At 39.5% G+C, this 20,296-nt stretch overlaps 1 protein-coding gene across 1 annotated transcript in view; it reads right to left on the bottom strand.

Moving 5' to 3' along the window:
* Cubn (cubilin) overlaps positions 1 to 20,296 on the bottom strand; it is a 233,934-nt gene that overhangs the window by 69,031 nt on the left and 144,607 nt on the right. Inside the window, exons 37-45 of the mRNA XM_042685932.1 lie at positions 17,840 to 18,045; positions 16,002 to 16,186; positions 14,415 to 14,607; positions 10,432 to 10,629; positions 7,586 to 7,732; positions 4,332 to 4,525; positions 4,016 to 4,199; positions 1,996 to 2,170; positions 620 to 798 (exon numbers count right to left, since the gene is read on the bottom strand). Coding sequence (XP_042541866.1) covers positions 620 to 798; positions 1,996 to 2,170; positions 4,016 to 4,199; positions 4,332 to 4,525; positions 7,586 to 7,732; positions 10,432 to 10,629; positions 14,415 to 14,607; positions 16,002 to 16,186; positions 17,840 to 18,045 — 1,661 coding nt within the window. The remainder of the gene's footprint in view (positions 1 to 619; positions 799 to 1,995; positions 2,171 to 4,015; positions 4,200 to 4,331; positions 4,526 to 7,585; positions 7,733 to 10,431; positions 10,630 to 14,414; positions 14,608 to 16,001; positions 16,187 to 17,839; positions 18,046 to 20,296) is intronic.

Raw genomic sequence — 20,296 nt, 5'->3', positions numbered from 1 at the left:
GTAGATTGAATTATATGTCATTGACTCAGGATATACGTTGATATAGGTTAAACTTTGTCATAGCAAGGCTTTTAAAAAAAGTTTTGCAGTATTAAACACATAGGTTAGGATAATGTCTCGATTTAAGAGATAGCAAATTATAATTAAGCGCATATGACCATATTGTTTTTAATATGCATTAGAATATCTGCTTTTTACTGGCACAGCCCACAGAACTTGGCAGGAAGAAAGCTCAACAATTCTGTCAATAAGATCAAAGTTGATGTTCATAGTTGAGTTGTTTGATAACAAGCTCATTGTTTGAATAATACCATACTTATTTCGTGGCAAGAGGAAGAAAAGAAGGAATCAATGTAGCAAGGTATTATGCACAAACAAATTTCAAAAGCATATGAAATATTCATCTACTAAAAATAGTGTCCTCACAGGAAAATGAAAGGAGGAATTAACACTGTCAAATGCCTGTGGCTTTCCACATCATGCTTATGTCTATTTTTAAAATAATTCTTAAAGTTAAGCAAATAGAAAGACTTTTTGAAGGAGATATAGTGTTATAGAATGATTTTGATCTATTCATTGTACCACTACTTTGCTATTTAATGGAAAAAATTATCATTACCTATAGAATACTTGGCCTTGAATCCCACATGGGTGGGGCTATTGTCTGATTGAAATCTCAAATACATCATCTCTCTTGAGGAGACCTGGTTCCTGGGCAAAGATATCCCACACGACGTGGAAAGTATTGGGGCATTTGAATCAGCTCCATCCCGAACTTCCAGGTAACTCGAAGTACAACTAAAGTGGGGGGAAAAAATAATCCATTAAATGTATTAGGCCAATTGCTTTAATAATGAAGATGTCACTATCTTTCTTTGAGAAACCTATTAAATCATTGAAGATTCAGTTTAAGACTCATGCCAGTTATTTGTTGATTGAAACATCTTGTTTCAGCTATTTAAGCATAATGAAGCAGATAAATGAAAAAGTCAGGTCATTTTAAAGTGCGGTGTATTTTTTTTAAGGCTCATACAATAATTAGTAGATCAGAAAGGCAGGCATCTGTGTACTACGCTGCTTTATAGCTATTCACCTTTTACATTCTATATTACTTTTATCAGTCTGAAAGTCATTTTCAAACTGACCCCTATGGAATTCAGCAGAGCTTGTGTTTTGTTTCACAGGAAAATCTCACATAGTTTACTTAGGATGAACTCTTTGCTAGCAGCTTCCTAACCAGGACTAACAGAGTATCTCAGTTGGGATATTCTATATCAATAAGAGAAGCCAAGTCTTTACTAATGTTTTCTTAGAAAGGAAATCCAGGCAAGTAATGCCCATTGAAAAGCGTAATACTACATTCAGGATTCAGACACAGCAAGCAAAAGTCTGCTAATGTACACATTCTTCTATCTATCACACATACATTCATGCAAATGTATACATACTTTCCACTAATGAAAAGGAAAACCCCAAAGGAGTTTTATAGACTGTGTAGAAGTCTTGTCTCTTATACTATAAGGCATACTCTGTATTGTACTCCTTAAAAAATCCTTATTGAATCAAGGCTTAAGAAATTGGCCTGTGTTTGCTTATATGCTGTTTCTGACCCTGTTGTGACCTGGTGTCATACAAGCTCTCATTTGTTAAGCAGCTATTATCATCTATGACACTGAATGAGTGGCTGAGCAGATAAATATGCTTCTACCCAAAGCACTATATTTTCCTATGGGAGGAAGAACAGATAATAACATAAATCTTCAACAACCACCCTTAGTGTCTCTTGGAGCAAGTGTTCAGGGTCAGGGTCACTAGGATACTATCTGTGTCCTTAATCTGCTCAGCTGATGAGACAGAGAGGAGAGGCTGGAGACAGAAAGATTGCCTTTTTGTCCCATGATTCCCTCTGTACCAGGTACTGCTGAGAAAAGGAGTAGATTCTTCTCAGTCATGACAGCTATGGGTAGGAGAAACATTAAAATAGAAGTGACCTACTTGGGCGTTGCTTCAATACTGAATTGATCTTCAAACGTCAGCAGTATGCTGCGGCCTGGAAGGGCTTCTAGAATCCAGATGCAATCAACGTTCTGGGGATAATTGGCAGGGTAGTTGGGGGAGGTCACATACCCCTCAGAATTGGCACCGTGGATGTAGATATTCCCCCCACAGGCTGTCAGGAAACACAGTGTGATCAATCAACCTGTCTGCATTTCAGTCTATCTGTATTTCTGGGTCGATTTCCTTCCACAGGGAATTTCATTTTCTCCTTAGGCAAGTAAAGGGTTGAGTGGGGCTGACAAGTATGGCAGGAAAGTTTGTGAGACTCATATGCCCAATTAAACACCACAAAACCAGAAGTGGACCCGTGGTTCAAAATGGTAGAGCATTAGCCTTGAGCACAAGAGCTCGGAAACAGTGCCCAGGCTTTGAGTTCAAGCCCCATCACAGACAAAAAGAGAAAAAATATATTCTTTCATAGAGCTAATGAAATGTTGCAGACATACAGTGCCAAGGATACACGTGAGGATATGTCACACAGGAGAGGAGGCAGTGGAGAGCAGTTGGATTCAGTGACATGATGAAGAGTTCCAAGCTCTGTATAACTCTATGGATATACATTTTGTCTTATTTTTTCAGGATTGAGATGTAGTGGAAGAGCAAGGGATCCAGGACATAAAAATAATGGGTTGGACTTTTGGGGCAAGAAGACAAAAAGCTTTTTTATAAACTAAAGGAATCTTATTTGGCAATTCTAGTATGCTCATTAGGCAAGTATAAACAGATATAAAGTCCCAGTGAAATTATCTTGTCCAATGACTTAGTTACAGAGATACTGCCTCTGCTAAATCAAATCAATATGATTGTCATTGTCATGTAGATACTTAGCCAGATTCTGAATTTATCATTGCCCAGAACTCCCCCATTTTGTGTGTGTGTGTGTGTGTGTGTGTGTGTGTGTGTGTGTGTGTGTGTGTGTGTGTGTGTGTGTGTGTGTGTGTGTGTTATTTAAAGAATCTAATTTTCGGGGATGGAAGGTGGCTCAGTGGTACAGTGCTTGCCTTGCATGCATAAGGCCCTGGGTTCAATTCCTCCGCACCACATAAGCAGAAAAAGCACGATGTGGCACTGTGGCTCAAGTGGTAGAGCAGTAGCCTTAAGATGAAAAGCTGAGGGACAACGCCCAGGCCCAGAGTTCAGGCTCCACGACTGACCAAAAAAAAAAAAAAATCTAATTTTCTAGGTTGGCTTCAAGGTGCAGTCCTCAGATCTCAGCTTCCTGAACAGCTAGGGTTACAGGAATAAGCCAACCTTGAATCACAACCCAGCATCTTCAACTACCCTTGATATATATCTTTGCTGCAGACTCAAATATCAATTTTTTTGTTTGTCCAGTTTGAGAATTTATAAAAATTGTTGTCACTGAAAATGTAGGCTCATCAATCTCAGCTCTATGGAGCCCTTATCCTGTTACAACAGACATTTGGAACATTACTCCCTGAACATTGTACTTTCCCCATTCCCTGTTGATCCTTAGCACAATGCCTGTAGTTCTAAGAAAGAAAATAAAAGGAACTACATGAAAGCCCTATCACTATCCGTGTGTTCTCTCTTATTTGTTCTTGTTCTCAGTAAATCCATCTACATCTCTACCTTCCTCAAATCTTCAGTATCTTCCCACAACATTAACTTCCTGTCTCTGTCAGTCAGGCTTCCTTCCCATCTGTCTCTTCAACGATCTGGCTTTATTTCAGTTCTTTTTTGCTAGGCATCACTCTCAATCTCTACCTTCATTTTAGGTTTAACTTACAATTGCACATTTTAAAAATATTCAATGTATCAAGCTTATAGTAAGTACTTGAACATAGGGACGTATTCTTTTCATAATATATAATCTTTCTTTTTTTAACTAGCATTGACTGGCTGTAGTAGGGGGGTTCATTTTGACGTATCCATGTTAACTTACAATGTACCCTGATTATAGCTTTACTCCTGAACTAGCAGTGCAAATACTTACCCAAATACTTTGCCTCATATCGGATCTTAAATCCTTGGCCTCCTTGAGTCCGATCAGATATGAACTGAACAAACATTTGGTTATCGGATGTGAACAGAGTGGATGAAGGATGGTTGCCACAGAATCGACCGTTTCCTCCTTGGGGTCCCAGTGGTGGAGAAGAGAGGTCTGCTCCATTTTTTAGCTGAAAAGACATATTACAGTTGCATTAACTCATTTATGTTGAGAAAGCAGAATGAAAACGACCCCATCAATGCATAGGCCGTGAAAGAAAATGTCACACCAGGATTTAGAGAGAATAGCAAGCCAGACCTACCACCAAGTAATCTCCCTGGCTGCAAGAAGTGTAGTCTCTGTTTGGAATGTCGAAAGGCTGCTCAAAGTAGGTAGCGATGGTCAGGCCACTCTGGACCAGGACGTGCCAAGAGCAGTTGAGGGAGGTAGGGTAGACTTCTGGGTACTTAGGGGATGTGATAATCCCTCTGTCAGCATGCAAATAGCCACCACAACCTTTCAAAAACAGAAAAAAAAGTAGGTTAGGAAAACAGAATTGACCACTGGATTGTGTGTTTTGTTTTTGTTTTTGTCTTTCTGATTTTCTCTTGGGGGGTTCCAAAAGGAAAGAGAATAGATAAAATAAGAATGAGACAAAAGAAATGAGACCCCAAACTAATTGGGACTCAAGGGTAGGAAGTGATTAGCAGAGGCAGCATTGAATAAACATATACTATCGGGAGTTCATGCTGTTATTGTGGCTGTTAGGAATTGGGATGTAGAGGTACATAATAGGGACACAGGGCTGTCATAGTTTGCCTTAGACAGTCCTGAGAGGGACTGGACAGAGGAAGATGGCCTCCAGGAAAGATGGACAGAATACGTTGTTGAGTTTTTGAAGCAAGAAGAGATGCTTTCGGATGACCTCTCTTTGAAAATCTATGGGAAAGGGAACCTGATTGGAATACTGCTTCTGATGGTCAGCTATGTGTCCCCTTCAGAGGGACAGTTATTCCTCGACTGACCACAGACATGCATTGGGATGGAGCGGAGGAATGTTTTGAAAACCTCTGTAGAAAATGTGCTATGTTTTACTCTGTAGAGTAGCAGTATGTATTGAAAGAGAGAATCCACTCAGGCAGCAGAGTGAAGTGCCCGGATCCTTCCCCAAATCGTGGAAGTACACAGTGGAACACATGTTGCTCATAAAGCTCTCTGCCCACACCTTCTGCCTCCTAAGCCTTTCACACAAGATGGAATGTCCTGCAGCTCGCCAACCTACCCAATCTATACAAAGTCTTTGAGAGGTGAAAAATGTACCTCTCTTATGGATTCTGGGATCTTATATTCTTCATCCTCTGTATCCTAAAGTTGTTGATGAAGAGACTTTAGAAGAATTTCACTTGCTCCTTAGCACCCTCTTATAGGTAAATTGACTACTATTAAATTGTGAAAAAAATCACCACACACTATCTGCATAGTACCTCTGCCAGGGTATAAGCCCTGCTTTCACTGTATTTGATGTTGATATAATTTGTGGAGGGGAAGAGAAAAAACAAACTGTTTAAATAGGGATACAGGTGGAACCTTTGCAACAATGAGATGTACAAGACGTTATGTCGGAAAATGAACTTTACAACTTTGGCAGGTTTGGGGGTAGAGGGGTTGTAACTGGGGTGGGGGAGGCATGGGGGTGGAGAGGGAAGGGATGGGAAGGGGAAACAAAGGAGGAGGCAACAATGCTTAATAAGAAATGTACTCACTATCTTGCCCATGTAATTGTAACCCCTCTGTATGGTATTTGCACAATAATAAAAAAAAATAAAGAAAAATAAAGGGGGAGGAGGAAAGGCACAGTATACGGTGTCTGGGGAAGTTAGAGAAGGTTCTATCCTTAGGGAAACAGCTGAGCTGAGACCAAGCTGAAATGAGGGTATAAGCTAGGCAGCCTTGTAGGAGAAGAACCTGCAACACCCCAGTATAAATGTTTGCTCTGTTATAACAAAGTCAGACTGGATATGCGGAATGAGAGATTCTAAAGCTAGGCCATGCAGAGAGCAGAAGGGCTTGTTCTAAGAGACAAATGAGAAACATCAAAGGGTTAGGGTGTCAGAACAGCAGAAGCTGATGTAAGTTATCAAATGTCTGCAGTGCTCAGAATGTAAGAGGTGGATCAGGGAAAGGCAGAGGCAGAGTATCTAACAAGGAGGAGTGACCCTGGACAAGAGCAGAAAATAGAGGTCTGGATAAAGACAGCAGCAGGGGAAATGAAGAACAGTGCTTGGAATCTAGAGCTACTGTGAAGGTAGAATCATTGGGAATTACTCATGGTTACAATGTTGGGTATGAGAAATGCAGAATCAGGGCTAGCATCAAGATTTTGCTTACGTAACTTGAAGATTTATTTTTTATTTACTATGTTGATAAAAGTGGGGAATGAACAAGATTGTGTGTATGGAGGGCAGAATACAGAGTTCATTTTTCATATGAAAGTTTGACGTCTTTCTAGATCTGTTGAATATGGACATACACATAGGCATATATACGTCACACTGGCTATGCTGTCACTACACACAAACGAAAGGATACATAAACAAACACACATCAATATACACATATGAGAAAGAAAGACTGAGCTGTTGGGAGTTAAGGAAAGAAGGTAGAAGAAAGAAGGAACAGGCATTGATTTCCGTTGTTACAGACTAAACAGGCCATCAACTGATCAAAGAAAACTCACACTGAATTAAATTTCAGAGGTGGTAAATTACGTTACCGCTACCTGTTTCCAAACCCAGTCTCTTCTACCACTAAACTATAATACTGCCTATACTACTTGTGGGTGAAGGTATTTTTTGTCTGTCACCACATATATAATAAAAGCTATTTTATAATAAAAGTAAAGACAGAATTAGGTTTATTATTTTATGTGAAGTTAAAAGTCTCCTTTAAGTTATGTTTGATATATATGACCATCTTTCCTCATTCCATGGTCTACTTCTTTAAATTGAATCTATTTTAAAGTTATTAACAGATTTCTACAAGTTTGAGTCTCTATAATGTACGAAATGATAGCATCTTATATACATGATACTGTGTACATTTCTTTTTCTATCTCATCCATTTGTATTCCAAGGACAATAGACAATTTGTACCAAACCTCAAGCGGCTTTGGAAATTGGTATTGAAAAAAATCTTCAACATCGTGTTTGCTCATTATTTTGTAGACTGAGGAAAACTTGGCTCATGTGTTGTGTGTTTGGGTTTTCTTCCAAATACAGCCCGCAGCTACACTTAGGAATGGTCCATGCTCTGGGCCTACCCTGCCCAAGCCTCCTCCAAGGGCGAGAAGACCACTCAGACCCCTAAAGGCATGGCAGTCTTTTGCCCAACAGTTTCTGGTAGTAGAAATCAGTACTACATACAAGGATAGTCATCCATAGATAGAAGAGATCTGTCTCCTGATTTAGACTCTGTGTCCTGGCAGGGGAAAATGAGCTAATTAAACCGGGAATAAACAAAGAAGAGCTCATGAGATAAGACAAGAAGAGAGGAGATGTCAAATGCCAGGAACATTACTCTTATGGAAGGATGCGTTGAAGCCTGCCCCGGTCCTACTGTAGTCGGACGTGAAGCGGAGGTACATGTACTCTCCTGTAGACCGGATGGGGCCAGGGATCTCTTTGCCACACACAGTGGCTAGCTGAGGGGCCACATCATTTTCTCCTGTGAAAGAAGAGAGGAAACATCAGTGTGAGAACACTCTCATTTGAAACCCGAGGTGGTGAGGGCATTTGTCTCTGAACAGCAGAGGTCCTAAGGAGATCATGGGATTCTTAAAAAGAAGGGTATTGCAGGCCTACCTGTGCTGTGTTATAGCCTGCCCTTTTCCTTTTCCCTTTTGCATAGGAAAATTTTTTAAATAGTTTCAGTGTTCCACAAACTGGCTTCTGGAGCTAAAATTGAAAATCAGAGCCCAGGAGGCTAGAAGGTGATCTAGGAGTTGTGTTTGTATGTGTTCAATAGAGGCTCCTACCTCAGTAATTCAGACTGCTGGAGGTCAAGTGTCTGAAATACCTCAGCTTCTGGTCCTAGACCAGCATCAAGAAGTCATTCACCTTCAGTGCTTCCTTCCCCTCTATTTCCTTCTTTCTTTCTCTTTCTATTTCCTTCCTTCAATTCCTTTGCATTCTTCTAATTTTCTTTAAAGCTCAATGTAGTTCCACAGAATCTCAGTTTGGAAAAACGTTTGCTATGTAAACTGTGTTGGGGAATGGTCTAGAAAAGACTGATTCTGTCTTAAACAATACAAATGAAATAGCAGGTAGGAAAATGACTCCATTCTCCCAAGAGTGCTTGGGTGGCCTGGGAATGTTCCCCATCTACCAGGGCCTCTCTGAAGACTGACTGGCCAATTGCACTTGTGGTATGTGTCACTGCTGGGGCACAACTGACCAGCTTTATAAAATGTTGCAAGTTCCTGCTAATCAGAAGCAATAAATAACCCAACGACCAAAGCCTGCTGATGTAAAGAACAAAGCAGCACTTCAAATCTGATTCCTAAAAAAGCTTAACACTTAAAATGAATAGAAAAATACCCACCACCTAACACATTGCTATGTTAGAGACTCAGCAACTCTAGTTTCTTTTTTCTTTCTTTTCTTTTTTTTTTTTTCCCTATCTCCACTGCAGTTTTTTGTTTTTTTCTCCTTGAGATAAGAGTCTCACAGACTTTCCTGCCTGGGCTTTTAACTGTGATCCTCAGATCTCAGCCTGCTTAGTAGCTAGGATTACAGGCATGAGCCTGTATGAATGAAGCTTTCAGGTACCTACTCCTGTTTGAAATTAAAAGGAATCTGTAGGAATCATTTCTTATGAGCTTTTTCAAGTTACTGATCAATGGTCCTGATAAACACCTCTTAGCAATGACCACCTACAGGATCTGAACTCTGCACCTGCACATGCTGTGTCTTTGCTCTGGGTTTACATTTATTCCTTTCCAATTCTCACACAAAAATCCCTCGAGGTAAGTATTCATCTGTCATAAATGAGTATTAAACAGACTTTGGCTCCTTTAGTGACTTAGGCAAGTACTACAATGAAGTTAAGAAAATACTTCCTATGGTCTAGGCTTCCAGGACCAAGTTCTGATAGAGCAAAATGGAAATCAATAGACTGTGATCTTAAAGAACAACCCTTTCTGGCACACTGATAGTTATCTACTGAAGATTTTTTTAAAAAGCTTTTACACTAAGAATAGATTTTCTGTGGGATAGATTTATTTCACTATGCAAATTTTAAATTTAATATTCACAGGAGTGCATTGGTTTCAGAGCAGGGTGCCTGCAGCTATTTGTTGATGAGGAACAGGGGGAAGATGTGAGTCTTTCATAGAGAGGAATAAATACACCTACCATTTGATTTCCCACACACACACATACACTGGATGGGAGAGGTCAAAGAATTAGAGTCTAGCCAGTCGCCGGTGGCTCTCACCCATAATCCTAGCTACTCAGGAGGCTAAGATCTGAGGATTGAGGTTCAAAGCCAGCCCAGGCAGGAAAGTCCCTGAGACTCTTATCTCCAATAAACCACCAGAAAACTGGAAGTGGCCCTGAGACTCAATTGGTAGAGTGCTCACTGAAGAGCTCAGTGACAGCGCCCAGTCCCAGAGTTCAAACCCCACAAACAACAAAGAGAGAGAGAGAGAGAGAGAGAGAGAGAGAGAGAATGTCTAGGAGGCTAGATGTGAATTCACAATCTGAGGGACAACAACGAAATGTGTCCTTGTTTTTGCTAAGAATCTGCAGTTTTCCAGGTGATATTAAGACTGGGGGCGGGGGGGGGGGGAGAAGATAGTCACTCTGGGAAACAAATGCTAATGTACTCATTTGGAGGTTCTAGTGTCCCTTCTGACTTCTCACCTCAGTCCGTGCAAACTGTCCAGCACAACTATGTTCACATGCCTCTTCACCAAACCAGTACATAAAGGAAATTTATAACAACTACTACCCTTTAATTCTACTTGTTCTACCCCCAGGATCAGGGGACAAGGAGAAATACATATATTATAAATATAAATACTTTTCCATAGACACAAGATCTGCCGCCAAGGCTTCTGAATGAAAAAGTAGCACAACTTGAACATTCAGAGTATAGTCCCTACTAAGACCTCTCACACAAGATTTTTGTTTGCTTGTTTCTTGTAGGAAGAATGGGATGTCCTTAACAATTGTAACAGGCAACTTAACACTGTCCTTATATTGTCTAGAAATTGTAAGCAGTTCTGGAATTTGACGGCTTTTGGGGTCACAGTATCTATGGAATTTCATACACAATAGACGATAGCAATATGCAAGTCTGAGAATAACTGAACATGGCTATGTGTCAGAGCAGAAACTGGGAATTTTCAAATTGCTTCTCACCATCTCTGATGACAAGTTTATCAAATTGACATGTCTGATGAGACTCAATATCCACAGAGAGGAGGTTGAATTCCACAGTAGAGTCAGGAGCGTGGATGATCCAGGTACAGTCAAGGAAATCACTGTATGTGTCTGGCCACCCAGGAGAGAAAAGAAACATGGGCCGATCTCCTGTAGTGATGAACCCACCGCAAGAACCTGGAGAGAGAAAAGCAGCATGGTTGAAACACCCTTAATGCGAAAGGAACCAGAACATTTCCACCTTAAAATACTACCTTGAAGAGAAGCAACACCAGTGAGACAAATTCCTGAATAAAAACTGATAGGTTATTTTGTCAAAGCCAATGATCATTCAGCTAACATTTCTGTAGTTTATCTTCTGGATACGAAAAAACAGATTGTGTTCTACCTCTTTGCCAAAAACTCTGCCATATAACCCATTGGATATTGAGTGCTGATTTTTAATTGAGCATGAATAAACACACATGGAAAGATTTCTCTACCTGTGTCACTGAGATTAAACTATTACACGGTCCACCTTCTTGTGACATTTCTTCAACTTTTTCTCAGCATGGCTAATGTTACTTCTATCTGTGTGATTTTGAAATAATTTCTAAATTTAATGGTTGATATATTCAGTAAAGCATAAGGAAAAATTGCAGGCTTTATTATTTCAGATACATTTTTATCCAGATGTAGTTTTGTCTAGATGTAGTTTGATAATTATTGCCTTACGGAGTTAACTTTTAATAGCAAGATGGTAGAAGAAAATGTTCACAAACAAAACTACATTTGTGCTGCCTTTTACATTTACTACACAGGTATCTCCCTGGTCCCTGCTGTCTAATAAACTGGTGGTAACAATATTCAAGATCCTCACATTTCAGACTGAAGCTCTCCCTTTAGTATTTCTTGTGAGGCAAATCTATGAGCAAGGAATTCTTTTAATGTATGTTTATCTGGGAAGGTTTTCATCTGTGCAGATTCTGAAGGATACAATGCTGGGGACAGAATTCTTGAATGACAGTCATTGTATCTCAGCATGGGAATCCACCAACCGCTGTCCTGTGGCTGTCAGCATTAAATGTGACTCTTACTGTGAATTTCTTACATGACAAGTCATAGGCATGGGCCTTTGGTGCTTTCAAGATAATCTCTTCTATTCAACAGTTGACAGTTGACAGTTGTGTAGCTGTACATAGTTTATCCTTCTTGGAGTCTGCTGAGTTTCATGGGTATATGGATTCATATTTATTTTTGTCAAATATGATAACTGTTCAGATACTACTTTGTCAAACCTTGTTTCCCTTCTCATTGACCTCTTCTTCTGGGACTCTCAATGTACTTATATTGGCTTACTTGCTGGAATCTGGTGCTCTCTACACAGTCTTACTGTTTATCATACAACATTAGTATGAAGATCTGAACTCTGAAATGTTCTGAAAGCCAAAATATGTGTAAGCCCCAACAGGGCACTCAAAAAAAGTTTTCAGAGAATTTTATATTTTGCACATTAGGGCTGTTCAACTCTAAACTCTAGCCTCAAGAATTCTACACAAGGGCCAGGTGCCAGTGGCTCACGCCTGTAATCCTAGCTACTCAGGAGGCTGAGCTCTGTGGATCACGGTTCAAAGCTAGCCCAGGCAGGAACTCCGAGAGACTCAAAACCGAAAATGGTGCTGTGGCTCGAGCGGTAGAGCGCTCACTTTGAGCTGAAGAGCACAGGGAAAGCGCTCAGGCCCAGAGTTCAAGCCCCATGACTGACAAAAAAAAAAAAATTCTGCACAAGGGACATTCAAGTTGTATTAGAAAATCCTGTTGGATTTGGATTACTAGGATCAATCGAAACAGGCTTTTGGCCAGTTTTAGTCCCTGAACTATGAGCAAAAGACAAGTCCCTTCTGTATGAAGCACTTTCGCTGTTGGTGTGTTTTTGTGATAATAGGGTTTGAATTAAGGATCTTTTCGTGCTTGCTAAGCAGAAGCTCTAAAAATCTTTCCCATTAGCACTTTTTTTGCTTTAGTTGTTTTTTTTTCTTTCATGTTTTAGAAGTCATTTTGCCAGAATAATAGTAAAATCAGAATGCAGAACTGAACACGTATGTGCACTGCTATCTGATTACGAATTTGCTAGGCAAAATGTTTTCCTTTCATTAATTTTCAAATAAAGTCTTACATTTTTACCTAGGGTCAGATTTTATGTGAACCATAATTTTCAGCTTGTTCTCTGAGATAGGGTCTTACTAACTTTCTGCCTGGGCTGGCCTTAAACTGCAATCCTCCACTCTCTGACTCCCAAATAGCTGAGATTATAAATATGAGCAATTGCGCCCAGCTAAGCACTTTAAGATTGAGATATTCCTGAGATCTTTTGCCCCAAACCATGGTCACAGGCAATGTCCTGGACCAGAAAAATCCAATAGCCTGATTTATGGAGGGACGGTGACAATGGTAGATACCTACTTACCTGAGCTAACTACTGTGAACAAGAAAGAGATGTGGTATTAAATCATAACATTTGTTCCTGAAGTATGACAGTGCATTTCCTACTCACACTGTGGCTGGTTTTGTACCTGAGGTGTTGAATATGCTGTAGATGGGCCTAGTCCCATGTGAAAGTTGTTTTCTTTGCTTGCTTATTTCCTGGCAGTACCACTTGCATTTGCCCTTAATCATTTAATTACTGTTATTTAAATAGCATAAGAGGGCTTTGTCTTCTGAAATTTCTTTTATATTCCTAGAGAGATCCTGTCTTGATTTCCTTCCTTAATGTCCTTACTACATGCGTGATAAATCCTCAGTAAATATCTCTTGAATTAAATTAAATATGTACATATATAAGAAGCACTGTGTGCAATGCTTGAGGAGTTAATATATTGGGAAACACTAAGCTTTACTGGCTTTAATAAAACTTTCAGTGTGCTGTTTTTAACAAAAGTAAATCTAGAGAAAAAAAGGTTACTTCTCTCTAGTGCTTTATCCATAAATACTCTGTGTGTGTGTGTGTGTGTGTGTGTGTGTGTGTGTGTGTGTGTGTGTGTGTGTGTCTGTGTGTCTGTGCACACCTGTATGGTATTTACATTACAAAATTTTGAGCAATCACTTACATGGTTGTTGGAAAGTATAAAAAGTAAACTGTGTGAATATTAAATAGCTAATTTATATGAAAATATAATCTGGATTTTCAAAATATAAAATAGCTAGATGCCAATGGCTCACACCTATAATCCTAGTGATTCAGAAGGCTGAAATCTGAGAATAGGGGTTTAAGCCAGCCCAGGCAGAAAATCCCTGTAAGATTCTTAACTCCAATTAAATACTCAAAAACTAGAAGTGTTGCTGAGGGTCAATTTATCAATTGAGAGCTAGCCTTGAGCTCAAAGAGGCTCAGGGACAGCACACCCAGGCCATGAGTCCCAGCTCCACAATCAACCAAGAAAAAAGGAAGGAAAGAAGGAAGGAAGGAAGGAAAGAAAGAAGGAAGGAAGGAAGGAAGGAAGGAAGGAAGGAAGGAAGGAAGGAAGGAAGGAAGGAAGGAAGGAAGGAAGGAAGGAAGGAAGGAAGGAAAATAGTATGAATTTAGAAATGCATCTGGCCAGTGCTGTTGGCTGATGCCTGTAATCCTAGCTTCTCAGGAGGTTGAGATCTGAGGTTCTCAGTTGAAAGCCAGGATAGGAAGGAAAGTCGGTGAGACTCCTTACTCCAGTTAACTACCACAAAGCCAAAAGTGGAGCCATGGCTCAAGTGGTAGACTGCTAGCCTTAAGTAAGAAGCTAAGAGACAGTGGCCTGGCCTTGAGTTCAAGCCTTAATGGCACACACATACAACTCGCCTGCCACCACACACACGCAGATATGTGGACATTTATAGGAAGATGTTTGGGGCTCTGATTATTCTTCTCCAGATGTTTTCAGTGGATCCCTTACAATACTGGTCTCTATATTATCAGTCTTAGAAAGCACCTCAATCATTAGCAAACATACCTGGAGGGATGGTCGGTAAAATCCCACTGGGAAGATCCACTGCAAACCACTCCAGAAGGAATCCTTTCCTCGACAATACAGAGTCAGAATAAAAGTGAACAGTCAAAGAATTTCTAGTGGTGCTAAATGATCCTGTCTGAGTTCCACAGTAAGTTCCAATGAGACGGGAATGAGTATCAATCCCATCATAAAGCTGCATGAAAAAGACAGAACATTCAACATTCATAATTAAGGAGCAGATTCTAGGTTTCCTTGTAAGAAAATTACATTAAAAAGATACATTGCCTGTAATTATTAAACATGAATTCAGTTCTTAAATAAAGAAGATATCTTATGCTATTACAATTTTTACCAGAATTGCAGGGGGGGGGAGGGGGTGTCAATGATCAACAAGTAAACATTTAATTTCAGTTTGAAACAGCAAGGATCATCAAATATAAAGTATAATTGCAAGTAATAAATGGTGCTTCAAAAATACTGATAGCTCCTTGACCAAATTACATTAATAAGATGCTCTAATGGATACAGTTTATTAGATACTTTTGCAGTAAAATTTCTGGGCAGAAAACTAGAAACTAGGATAGTTACTGAACAATACTCAATAATTCTGTTTTAGGGCCTCGAAGGAAGGAATTAGGAATAAAGGCAAATCAAACTGAAAGAAAGGTTCATGGAGAGAAAGGGAAACAATGTTCCAGAAGAGCTCCTGGCTCCCCAAAAAGGAAAAAAATGATTCCATAACACAGAAACCCAGGAGGGCTCAGTGTATTCAAATCATTCCATAAATCTCTCTCATTTGGTTTTAAATATCCAACTATTTAGAAACACATTATGTGGTAGTTTCCCAATTATAAGCAAAAATTTCACGGCTACAAATAATATGTCCTTAACTGAACCTCTTTTTTTTTCGAGGTTATTCAACAATTATTTCCATATATCTTGAGCATCTATCAGATTTTGGAGTTAGTCAAGGCACTGAATATCCAAGGGAATAAGACAGGATCTCACCCATCAGGGATCCAATACAGTACAGTATTCACTATGAGCATGGTAGTGATCACAACTTCCATGGGAGGAGAGGGGGCTAATACTGGATTTTGAACTTAAGCTCTTGCATTTGCTTGGTTTTTGCTTGACTTGAGCTGTTACCCAGCTCTGCTTTCTGATGGTGAGTTTGAGATGGAGTCGTCTACACTTTTCCATCTTAACCTCCTGAATAGTTAGGATTTCTGGTATGAGTTACAGGTGCCTGGTCTCTTTTTTGTTTATTTTAATGGATATATTAAAGGATTTTTTGTTAACACTTTAACATATAAACAATCAGGATAATGGGATTTAAGAGAAAATAAATAAGACACCAGGCATGCTTTGATGTATCAACTGTTAAATTACACTAATGCTCTAAAAAGCCCTCAATACAGAATACAACATGATAAATACGTTAGTGGAATTCTTTTTGTATAGGTAGTAGGCAGTAAGTATGGTTTGTGGGAGATTATCCCAAGCATCCTTCAGCTGTTTGGATTTACTTTTGCCAGTGCTATCTGATGGACATTTATAAATACCAGATTGCCTATGAAAACTTACCATTAATTTGTCATAATAGCAATTCGTTGTTAACTCAATGTCCAGCTCTAAGATTCTGCCATGGATAACTTGAGATGTGTTCACAGTTACTGTCCACTTGTAGTTGGAGTTATCAGGGTAATTTCCAGGCCAGAAGGGAGAGGCAATTCTCCCATGACTTCCCACAATATTATTATTGCCAAATACTAGGAGAGAATAAATAGAGGAGTAAATCAAGTATACTTAGAATAGAGCTATAATCAAATGAGAAAATAAAACAAAACAAAGCAAAAGGCAAGGGAAGTTGAAAAGGGTGGGCTTTTTATCTGACATTGATTACTTTTCTGACTCGTGAAAGAAATACTATTTCCTGTTTGGCTGTTGAACTATCCATTGATACCCTGGAGAAGGGTGATTTTGTGAATGGAATGCCATCACTTGACATGGTTGCTTGGTACACTAAGAGGTGATAACTTTCCATGTGAAAAGGTTACCCAGCCCCCACAGGTCATGAGAAGAGGAAGGGATGGTTATCCTTCTTAATTTCACTTGGTGTTACAAAAAGGAAAATTTATTACTCTTTTTTTTTGGGGGGGGGGGGGTCCAGTCTTGGGGCCTGAACTCTGGGCCTGGGCGCTGTCCCTCAGCTCTTCAGCTCAAGGCTAGCGCTCTACCACTTGAGCCACAGCGCCACTTCCGGCTTATTTCTTATGTGGTGCTGAGGAATCGAACCCAGGGCCTCAGGCATGCAAGGCAAGTGCTCTACCACTGAGCCACCTTCCCAGCCCAGGAAAATTTATTACTCTTAATATCTTTTTCCCCTTCAGCTGTTTCTTACTCTTTAAAAAAGTCTCTAATAAAAAAAAAAATTGAACACATAGAATAGCCAATTATATAAAAGTCAAGTGAAAAAATAAACGTGGCAGCCAAAGGCTGGTGGCTCATGACTATAATCCTATACACTGAGGAGACTGAGCAGCTTGTGTTTAGAGGCAAAGGTTTGCCAGACTCTTTCTAACCAAGAGTTGGGGATTGGTAACGTGCTCTCCCAGCTACAATGATAAATCCAATACAGACAGACTGCCCTTGAAAGACTGGTAAATTATCTTGAAAATAACCAGCACAGAAATGGCTGGATGAATGGATCAGGGATAAGAACCTCTGTCTGGCAGAACTCCAGGAAAAAAAAAAGAGAGAGAGAGAGACCGGGGGGGGGGGGGGGGGGGGAGTAATAAAAAATAAATAAAAATCAGTGACACTGAGTGTTAAGCCAACTCTCAATATTAATTTTGTATTTAATGAAGTCTATAGGATCAAATTAAACACATTTGACAGAAATATGCCCTGTGTGGAATGTATTAGCACAATATCATAAAAAATCAATTTAACATTAGGTAGAAACTCGAGCTTAAAAATATTAAAACCATTGGGAATGCTCTTTCTTGCTCTTAATGAGACATTCATATATAATTTAGTTTTTAAAAATTATTTTATAATTTCACCAAGTCAAGATGGAAGAAGGGCAGAGAGTTTAGAATGATTCTTGCTTCCTGCATTACTGATAAATACATTTTTATTTATTTTTTTTGGGGGGGGGAATCCAGTCGTGGGGCCTGAACTCTGGGCCTGGGTGCTGTCCCTCAGCTCTTCAGCTCAAGGCTAGCGCTCTACCACTTGAACTACAGCACAACTTCCGGCTTTTTTCTTATGTAGTGCTAAGGAATCGAACCCAGGCCTCATGCATGCAAGGCAAGTACTCTACCACTAAGCCACCTTCCCAGCCCCCCCTGATAAATACATCTTTATTTCTAGTGTTCAGGACATATTCTGGAAGCTATCCCTGGAATGGGCCAACTCACTCTTAGCAAAGCCAGCCTGGAAGCCTGTGCCACTGCCCGAGCCATCAGACACAAATCTGACCCACAGAATATGCTCAACAATGGATGAGTAATTGTGAGGCAGAGAGTTTCCACAGTATCGTCCCACCAAGCGACCTGTAGCATTTCCCTCTCGGATTTCCAAAAAGTCTTTGCTACAGTTCGGAGAGTCCTCCAACTGGAAAGATCTGATTTGGAGAGAAAAAAAATATTTTAGGAATTAGTACAACAGAACATATTCTGGGATTCTTCTGAATCACACTCATATGCTGTTTGTAAGTATCTACTTTTTTTTTTTTAAATAAGGTCATACAAATAGTCTAGGCTAGCCTAGAACTTGCCATATTCCTGCTTCACTCTCACAAAAATAAAATCCCTTGAAACTTAGAGATAGGCAACTATTTCCTTCCCAGAATGCAATAAAAGCACCGCGTGTAAGATAGTGAATAAATTTAACTTCACCGAAAAAAATTAAAAAATGTTCCTCATTAAGGCTATAATTAAGCAAATATTAGACAACACACAGACTGACTCAGGGTGAGGGGAGATAACTGTAAAGCAGGTATTTAATAGAAACACAAAGCTGCTAGAATAGAAAAAGTATTCCTACAGTGATAAAATCAGCAAATTAAAAATGGACAACAGTGAAGCAGGCATTCGTAAGACAGTAACTGAATGTCCAGTGAGAATGAGAAAGAGAGAGAGCATCTGAGTCATGCAAGTCAAATATCACAAAGAGTATGAATTTAAATCCCTCACAATGGCTGAAGAAAACACTGACAAGATCAAATGTTGATAAGAATACAGCTGTATTGGAAATTTTTGTAAATTCCTGCTGGGACTATATTCTGGTCAAGTACTTTGAATAATTCTTAGAAAATTAAATACATACCAAGCTATCCCATAAACCCTCCTCCTGGTTATTTACCCAAGAAGAATACAAACACCAGAAAATTCTAATATCTGGAATACAAAACGACTCTTGCAACACATACGTAAATAGAAAACAATTAAAATATCAATCACGATGCCCTGAGCCACACACATGCAAGTATCAAGAAAGGATACACATCACATTCAAAACATAGGTCATTTGCTGTCTGACAATATTCAATTTATTTCTGGGACAAAGTATGGTGCTTTGTTCCTATAACACAGCTACCTACTTGGGAGGAGAAGGTGAGGAGAAGATTCAAGGCCAGACCAGGGATGAATGTTAGTGGGACCCTAACCTAAAAGAAACGTGGAACATAGCTAGCTACATGGAAAGCAGAAGGGGAAAAGATCTCAGTCTGACAATCTTATCTGAATAATATCCAGAGCAAAAAAGTTGAGAGTGTATCCCAAGTGGTATAATTGTTTCCTATCAAGAGCAAGGCTCTGAGTTCAACCCCAGAACCACCAAGATAGATAGATATTAGATAGATAGATAGACAGACAGATGGGCAGACAAACAGATAGGTGGATAAACAGGTAGACAAATAGAGAGATGAAGGGAGAATTTCCTAAAAAGAAAAAAGACAAAGAAAGGAAGGAAAATATGGTCTAAAACTTACTGTAAGGAGGGAAAACATAAGAGCATTTCAAGAATATAGAAAGTCCTCTTTTCCCGTGTATCTTTCAGTGAAGGTTCAAAATGAAATGGGGTAATATTTCCCACTATGGTAAGGACAGTGCTGCTCTGGGCTTCAATGGAGTGCAAGCCTGAATGAAGCCTCCTGGCACCTCAAGCGCTCAAGGGCACACAGTTGAAGATTCCTGAGAAAATTGATTGGTTTATTCTATTCCTAGCTTCTCACTAACAGAGACACTGGCACTGCTGGGTTTCTAGGAAGAAGAATGGGGAGTGTTTGCTCTTCTGAGCCTATCAACCTAGAAGATTATGGCCTGGACCACCTGGACTCTATTCTAGATGTAGTTTAAGCAGCAAGCTATAACTAGTAGTTGAGAAGCTGGGAAAGTTAGGGAAGGTAAACTATATACCTTTCCTTACTGCCTTGATGATCTGATGACATAGTACCAAGTTGTAGCTACGGTCTTTTTCTGTAAGAAACTGATCTGAATCCATATTTAGATCCGCTCAGTTTTATTACCGACAATATGATATGTGCTGAAATTGTATTCTTTGGCTTCTCAGAAAGCAAAATGGGAAGAAAGGCATATTGTTTTCCTCTAAAGGACAATTACATGAAATTACCTCTAAAACATTTCTACTCAACTCCAGTAAATGAATTGTAGATGAAGTAGAAGCCGAAGAAGAATGCTAGACAGGACCATGCATGCATCAAAACATATGTTAATGTTCTACCCATTGGTCCAGAAGATTGCAAAGTCTATCCTAAATTCCAGGCTATAATTGATGGCTAAAAAGTAGAGATGACATTGTTTTAGTAATTATTGTAACACAATACCTATATGAACCAGAATAAACTTAGAAAA

This window comes from Dipodomys spectabilis, unplaced genomic scaffold (genome assembly GCF_019054845.1).
Source record: "Dipodomys spectabilis isolate Male_0828 unplaced genomic scaffold, ASM1905484v1 ptg000096l, whole genome shotgun sequence".
Taxonomy (NCBI): domain Eukaryota; kingdom Metazoa; phylum Chordata; class Mammalia; order Rodentia; family Heteromyidae; genus Dipodomys; species Dipodomys spectabilis.
This window is presented reverse-complemented; position numbering and strand designations above follow the sequence as displayed.